At 45.3% G+C, this 8,363-nt stretch overlaps 1 protein-coding gene across 1 annotated transcript; it reads right to left on the bottom strand.

Moving 5' to 3' along the window:
• Positions 1 to 3,065: 3,065 nt before the first annotated feature.
• LOC124653609 (gamma-tubulin complex component 3-like) lies at positions 3,066 to 6,199 on the bottom strand. Its single transcript, XM_047192674.1, has 3 exons — positions 3,950 to 6,199; positions 3,450 to 3,858; positions 3,066 to 3,353 (listed from the first exon to the last, which is right to left on the bottom strand). Exons 1-2 carry the CDS (start codon positions 6,172 to 6,174, stop codon positions 3,603 to 3,605), a joined length of 2,481 nt encoding a protein of 826 aa, XP_047048630.1. The 5' UTR covers positions 6,175 to 6,199; the 3' UTR covers positions 3,066 to 3,353; positions 3,450 to 3,602.
• Positions 6,200 to 8,363: the final 2,164 nt, after the last annotated feature.

Here is an 8,363-nt window from a genome sequence, read left to right on the forward strand (position 1 = left end):
AAGTGCATTTCCCTATAAGAATGAGCAACTTAAGACTGAGGAAATAACTAGATATAAACTGAAGGACTGACAGACTAAGCAAATTAAACTGAAGAAACGAAAAAATGGGACTGAGCAAATATGAACTGAGACTCTGAGAGACAACTGAGATTGAGCAAATATGAACTGACGTAGAGATGACTGAGCAAATTAAACTGAGAGACTGAGGGGAGGAAAGACTGAGAGAATGAGATGAGGTGAAGTGGGACTTACTGAATATGTTTTCCTGCCTTGGGGACCTGAGAACTAAACCAAGGAACATACTGATAAAAAAAATTACTGAAGAAACAGGAGCTATGATAAGGAGTGAAGAAATTAAATATGGATTAGCTGAAATACGAAACACTAAAGGCAGAAAAAAGGAGTTATGATAAGGACTGAAGAAAGAGATAAATGGAGAAACTGAAAAAGGAGGGACTGAACAAGCCAAAACTAAGAAGAAATCAATAATAAACTGAAATGTGATGAACTAAGAGAGAGGGAGAAGGAGGCAGAGAAGTGGGAATGAAGAAAAAGATGAGAGCATGAAAAAATATAAAGAGCTAAAAAAAAAAGAGAATGGCAGACAGAAGTAGGAATGAAGAAAAAGGAAGAGAAACAAAATGAGCGATAGAGAAATGAGGACTGGAAAAATAAAGGAATGAGAAAATAGGAAATAAAGAATGGCTGAGGAAAATAAACGAGATGAAAGAAATAGAAAAGGAGAAATAACAAAGAAAATATAAGATTGATGAAAGAAGTGGCTGGGGAACATAAAGGAGATGAAAGAAATAGAAAATAAAAATTATCTTGAAAAACTGAGAATGCATTACTGAATAACTGATATGATAAACTCTATACTACAGAGTAAATAAGCAAAAGAAAAAATGAAAAGTGGCTGAGATACCAAATAAATTAAGATGAGAAACTAAGTCCATGCGTTATTTTCGGATTAAGACAGCCACTGATCACACCCAGTTTTGGTGCAAGTGTAAACTATACTCTCTGCACTAATGTAATTCTGTGTGAAAAAAGTCCCTCACAAAAATGACTTGATGGACATGTCATCACCCCTCTATATATACCAAAAATTCTCACGCAAAAAAAAAACATGTATACACCTACATAAATAACACTAAAGAAAATACAAGTCAGGACGAATAAAATGACACACATGCACATACACAGAGTTCATAAAGACCAACGCCGTGCCTGAAAATGCACACCCATGAAATTGCACGAATTCACCAATTATCCCCCAAAAAAAAGGAGACGCTGTTCCACGCCATACAACACATCACAGATTAGTTGTCTACATCCTAAAATAATTGGTGGATACACAGGTACGACAACGCCCAATAATCCACAGTAACTACAACTCCTTTGGCAGTGAAGTCGACAGAAAGACACCAATAAAGGTTGATTGATGTCAAACTATATTGGGCTGCTTGTCTCCTGCATTTGATATGTATCACATCGAAGCTTGCTGCAAGTAAAGAAGCAGGTATTGTACATTTGCAGAATGCAGATGTTCACATCTACATGGGTGAAACACTATATCATTTCACATATTCGGCAACAGTACTAATCTAACAAACATCCATCCCACACTATATAAATGAGCCACAGGAGGGGAAATTGGATAAACATGTACTAAGTAGACAAACTGCATGACGCATTAAGCACACAAGGCATTAACAGGTATGAAATCATTACTAGAGACAAAAACTACTCTTAAACATTATCAAGCAAAGCTATTTTTCCGTAAAAGCTTGATAGGACTGCTACATAGAACAAAAGAACTGAAACCATCAACTGTCCAGTACTCCGGTAAAATGTCCTACATGGCCAGACCGATAAAACTCCGGGATTACGGAAAACAAAGGATGGTTTAGGCTAATGGTTATGGTGAAAAGAAACTGCTGGCTTAACAACACTTTGTTCTTCTGAGCTCCCATTATCTACAATTGAATCTCTGTATGTTTCAGAAATCCATGATTCAATTTCATGGCAGCTGCCAAATAAACTAAAAGTTGAAGAAATCTTTTGCAGGCTTATCAGTATACACAAACAGAAATGTTCATGGCGGCTGCCAAATAAACTAAAAATTGAAGAAATCTTTTGCAGGCTTATCAGTATACACAAACAGAAATGTTCATGGCGGCTGCCAAATAAACTAAAAATTGAAGGAATCTTTTGCAGGCTTATATACACAAACAGAAATGCCTGAAAAATAGTAGCGGCAGAACCTGATCTGTCACAAGAGTAGTGCTACACATTACATAGATTACTCTTTGAGATCAATCTCAAGGTTGTAAAATAAAATAGAACACAGGGACACATGCAGAGAAGCTGAACCACACAGATTAAGGGGTGTTTGGTTGGTGTCCTCCGCACTTCACGCCTGGCCTAGAAATTCCCTGGAATCTGCCTCACACTTGTTTGGTTTGTGTCCTTGGAAAATAAATGAATGCCTGGCCTGAGCCTTCCTGGCCAAGTTTTTGTTAAAAAAGAAAAGGAAAGGCTTGGCACCAGCAGGATGATTAGCCTGGCCTCAGGCCGCATATTTCATGCGCCAGGCATGCTACTGCAGCTGCCTGGGAACGAATCTCAAGTGAATAGTAGTATAGTCTGCTTTGCAAAGATTCTTTAAGAGCTGAACAACAAAACTCAGGCCAGGGTAGCAACCAAACACTCATGTACCAGGCTAGCCTGACCAAAACAGGCTGCATGGAGGCACCATTTTTCCTCAGGCATGATGCCAGGCCACGAGAATCCAAACCTAACTCATCACACAGCTTACCGGAAACAGAAAACACCTTGCTGCACGCCAGGGAACAGTAGAAATCCTCACTACGCCAGTTGAAGCAAAATCAAAATCAACATACTCCACCACCACAAAGCCCAAATGCCCACGCTGTGTCTGGGCCAAAATGGCAGCGCAGGGCGAGAGGAACATACCCCCTTCGCCATCTCTCTCTCTCTCTCTCTCTCTCATGACGCTGAGATGCACGCTGTGCCGTAAGAATCAACGTTCAAAAATAAGAGTGACAGTGAAATCAAATTTCAGCTAGCTGAAAATTAGGACAAGTGATTTTTTATAACCAGCAAACAGCAACTAGTAGAATTAGATTTTCATTCTCCTTTAACTAAAGCATACAAACTGATAAGGATAAATCTCCGTGCAATCTAACTCAAAAAAAAAAACAGATACATGAAATGTACCAATACACCCAAAACACAAATGTCAAATCAAAGTAAACTTACATCAACTCTGTACACTAACATTTCTTGTAATGCAGCCTCCAACTTCATGGCATGGGTGAATAAAGGATCTGCACCAGAACAGCGACATGGTAATAAATGACAATTTTCATACTGACAATCATGCTTAACTTGAGAATATTCACATTAACGCCAGTTAAAATTACCTTCAAGAGGAAACCCATGAAACATGACTGAGCCAATGCCTTTCAATTAACAAAACATCAAACACTGGGGCCAAGGTGTACAAAAGAATGCCTCACAAATCCCAACCAAAAGGAAAATCTAACTCCTACTTCTTCCACATTAGGAACACACACTCATTTGCTGGACGAAACACGGCTGTAGTACTCAGTGAAGTCTAAACGGAAGAGAAGGAATTTTAAATCAACATGCTGCTGGAGGGGCAACTGGGAGATAAATGAATCAAGAGAAGCTGTATAATCTTTTGCGATGCTATCCAAGTCTTCTCCCATTTTCCGAAAAAGTTCCCCAGCAAGTTGAATCATGGCTTTTCTGCCTCCATCCAACCATGAACCTGTTTCCTTGGATTTTGTTTTTGATTTACCCTTTCCCCTGCATTAAGAAGAAAAGCTCAGTAAATTGAACAGTAGATGTGATAAGATTTTTGAAGGAAATGCATTAGCTATTTCTGCAATAATCTAACCTTAGTTGCAACTCATATATCCTCTCAAACCACCTATCAGCATGGCTGCGGAACTGCAATATGATATCAAACAGTGCAAAAAGATTTCTCAAAATTCCCAGGGATCGCTCACCAAGGAGAGACTTCTCCACAATTGAGGTGAGGTACTTGTCATGTCCCATGAGAAGATCATCCAAATCTTTTGCTGCATCCATTTCTTCTGAGAAACGAGCCCAGGAAATCTCCAGGACCTCAAACATAATGTAGTACTGGAAGTTGGTCACAAAATGGTTCATTTCATTAAACAGAACTTGGCATTTCCGAAGAACTGAAACAAACTGAGCCCTGATGCTTGTTCCTTCCTTGTAAAATGGGGAAGAAACGATGCAATTAGGCTTCATGGTCTTCCAGACTCCAGTCAAGGAATGGTCAACGCGCTTAAGCTTCCAAAGGAAGTTGAATATCTTGAGGTACATCTTCATGACTGAAGCTGTGAACACCGTATCCAGAGGGACCCTGGCATCATACTCCAAGGAGAAGACATCCCAGCCACGATCACCGTCTCCATGATCCATCATCTTCACTTTTATCCGGTCTAAGATGTCACGGTCATCATACTGCGCATCAGATGCACGTATCGCAGTCTCCAGCAAGCCAGCGAGGTGGAAGGAGCTAATTCTATTCGCAGGTTCTGACAACTCAGGACCAACAACATCCATCAGATACTGAACAAAATCACCCTGCCCGAGAAGCAAATATCTCTTGATAGCGAGACAATGGTCTTTAAAGCGATATCGCTTATGGATCACATCCATCAGACGCTGGTCGATCCTCTTGGCTGCTTCAACCACCAGTGCCTCCAAAGCATCAATCTGCCCATAACCAAGCCCGCCTCGACTGGTTGTGGTGCCAACATACGCCGCAGCCTCAGTGGCGGCCTCAGCCCAACCATTGTCATCACAGCAGACTCTAAGGAAGTTGATTGACTTGCCTGTTCTGAGAATCCTTTGTGCAAGCACCGGGGAAATGAAAGTCGGTAGCATATCAGACTGAATAAGGTAGCCCTCCCGCCACAGAGACTCAGCCTTCACCGGCTGCCCAACGATGAAGAACTCACCGAACACATCCTCGAGCTCCCCTTCAAGCACCCAGCTCCGGACCATCTCAAACAGTGGCGAGCACACTCGCCGCAGCAAGCGGCCCATAAAATCCTGAACCATGGGATCCCCATGCTGCGCGTGCCCATGGATCGCGCCAGCCATTCCGCCGCCTCTCAGACCACGGCATCCATCCACCAATACGGCCATCAAGCGCATCCTGACCGCCGGCTCAGCAAGCCACACAACAAGACGCCGCAGGGAGAGGTAGTTGCCCGAGACGCCAGAGTCAGATCCAGGTGTTGGAATCGGGTTTAACGAGTATGACTCTAGAACTGCGAGTAGCTTGTAGTAATCGGAGAGTTCCTCCTGTAGAGCTGAGCAGAAGGCCTGGGCAACAGTGCCGACCTGGGTGGCGGAATCGGAGGGCAAGCGGCTGACATTGTCGGAAATGAAGCCTCGCACCTTGCGGAAGAGCCAGCCGACCTCGCAGAGCTTGCGCACGAGGGTGCGGGTGGAGCGCGGCACGCGGACGGCGTCAGGCAGGTCGTAGGTGTCGCTGGCCTTGTCGTAGCGGACGTAGCGGCCGTCGATGCCCTGGCAGGCGTAGAGCACGTCGCGCACCAGCGCGGCCTCCGACACCTCCGTCTCGTCGAGCACCAGCTCGGTGTACTCCCGCAGCGCGATCTCGCGGATGTTGTCCGGATCTTTGGAGACCAGCACCACGCCGCCGTGCGGCGTGCCGGGGACACGCGAGGCTGGCTTGACTGCTGATGTGGTGGGCGGCGCGGGCGTGGGGAGGTTGGGGAGGCAGGAGGAGGCGGCGGCCCCGCGGCGGTGGGAGGAGAGCGAGTCGAGCAGGTAGAGGAGCGGCCAGAGCGAGGCGGGGCGGGACCGGGCGGAGAGCTTGGAGTGGAGGTCGGCGAAGGCGAGCGCGTCGTCGGGGCGGCCGGAGGCGGCGAGGCGGCGCTTGATGGACTCGGCGAGCGCGTGCTCGTCGGGGAGGACGGCCGGGGCGAGGCGGCTGGAGAGGAGGCGGTGCGCGAACCGCAGCGCGCCGCCGGCGTCGCGTCCCCCGGCGCCGGATTCGGCGGGGACGAGGCGGAGGACGAGCTCCTTGACGAGATCCTGGGTTTGGTGGTCCTCCATTGGGGGGAAGTGGGTGCTAGGGTTCCAGCCGAGAGCGGCTGAGTTTTTCTGGGATGGGGGTTTGGGAATTTTGCGGGGGGTGGTTTCTCTTTGCTTTGCTTTGTTTTGTATTTTTTGGGTGTTGGATATGCGTTTCGGGGAATTTTCAATATTTTGGGCGCGGCGATGAATCATTTTGAAAATCAGATCAGTGTACAAGGTCTTGTGATGTGTCTCTGCAAGTGGGGCTGAGAGTTTGGAAATGGAGTTGTAGTATGGTGATCTTCAAAAAAAAAGTTGTAGTATGGTCCATGACAGGAACGTACTAGTATCTGAGTATGTCACCGTGGGACAGCATTACCAAAATGAATCTTAATCTTGATCTGTTAGGCATCTTCAGCTGGCCGCTCCAAATAGGTGACCTAAACGGTTCGTTTTTATCGTTTAGATCAGCCCGCGAACTGGATGCGTCGCGATGTCTGGTCTGCCCGAACAGAGCGTCCAGGGGCGTAACCCATTCGATCCGCCCTGGTTTTGCGCAAGCCTGGCCAGTTAGCAAAGTCCAATTTTAATTTCAACACAAAAACATAGCAAATTGACAAGCATAATATGTGTATTTGCCCTCCAGTCAGCGCCAACTAGTGGCAAGTGTCTCCGGAATATGCAAAGTTAGACAATAGCTTACGATATATCTAAAAAGTGGCAAGCTTCACCCAAAAAAGTGGGTACTTTCACCCAAATGGCAACCATATATGTCAATACCTTTCAATCTTCGCGAGCAAGGATCATCGTCTGCCTCTTCTCGATCCAAGCCCTTTGCACGGGATCGGTGATGGTGGCCAAGTCCGTAAGCATGATCTGGTTCTCCTCGACCATGATCTTGGCTTCAGCCTCCAACACCTTGGACTTGGCATCGGCATCCATGAGCCTTGCCTTGGCCTCGGTCTCGACGAGTTTAGACTTGGCAAGGGCCTCTTCCACCTCAAGAGTTCTCATTTGAAGATCAACAACGCTCTTTGCGGTTGCCTCTTTCTCTTTGCGCGCGCCTCTTTTCCCTCTCGGTGATGGCCTCTTCCTTCTTGACCATCATTCCCTCAAGGTCTCTTGGAACACCATTGAGGAAGCTTGACGGTGCATCTCGGTCTTGGTTGCCTTGTGGCTAGCCGACCGTTTGGCACGGCCACCACCGCTTGCCTCTTCGGTTGCATCGGCGCCTAGGCTTTGGCCATCGTACTCAAGGTCGATGGTTGATGAGTGCAGAGCATACCGTCGGGGAACCTGTAACATCCCAAGTTTTGACAATAATGAAATCAAGGAGAGATCAAGTACTCAAAATTTGCAACAAACAAAAACTTTTTATATGCATAGTGTGTCACATACAAGTTAATGCATAAGAGTGAATTTCTTGGGTGCACTTGCCATGATGAGTGTTGATATGGTTATCACATGCTAATAAACCCTAATATATGATCATAATACCCCTCTTTGAGGAAATAAAAGAAAATGCCAAGTGTGAGCCAAAACCCTCACATACACATAGGTCAAAAATGCAAACCATCACAAAAGGCCATAATGGCTTGATCTTTTGTTTCTAAAATGATTATACAACTCAAACAAACCTAAATGCATCAAAGAAACCAAAATTGAATCAAATTTGAACTCACAACCATCTCACATGTGATGATGGTCACTTATGCACTTTTAACATGATCCCCTCTTTACCCCTTTGGTTAAATCTTTTCTTACACTAAACTTGAGTAACCAAAGCAATGTCATCCAAGACCATGTCAAGATGATGAACTTTCATGTTGACCACCCTGGCTAGAGTTGACTAGGTTGACCAGAATAAGGGTGACAAGTGAGGACTTTATATCAATGTGAAGATCATACCCAATTTGATTTTTTGCAAACAACCTTCATTTTGACCACCACCACCACCACTCTACTGCAAATAATATATAAATCAAACCCTACAAATTTCATTCAAAAATTCCAAAGTAAAGTTCTTGCGGCCATTTGGTCGAGCACCTTGTGTGCATGAACCTGCCAACCCCATGCATTGTAAAATCCAGTGGTTTCTTGCATCAACCATCAAGCCTAGCTCAGCCAATGTACTCCCCTTGACCCTCTACACTTTGCCAAACACTCTGGACAAGAAATGGTACAGAGTGGCATCATCATTTGGACACAATCATGCCATGCCGTGGCAT

Source organism: Lolium rigidum, chromosome 5 (genome assembly GCF_022539505.1).
Source record: "Lolium rigidum isolate FL_2022 chromosome 5, APGP_CSIRO_Lrig_0.1, whole genome shotgun sequence".
Taxonomy (NCBI): domain Eukaryota; kingdom Viridiplantae; phylum Streptophyta; class Magnoliopsida; order Poales; family Poaceae; genus Lolium; species Lolium rigidum.

What these genes read in the sequence shown, in the direction of transcription:
- LOC124653609 (XM_047192674.1), bottom strand. Translation starts at nt 6,174, where the DNA reads ATGGAGGACCACCAAACCCAGGATCTCGTCAAGGAGCTCGTCCTCCGC. An exon ending in ATATATGAGTTGCAACTAAG is followed by an intron (nt 3,859 to 3,949) that starts GTTAGATTATTG and finishes TTCTTAATGCAG; the next exon opens with GGGAAAGGGTAAATCAAAAA.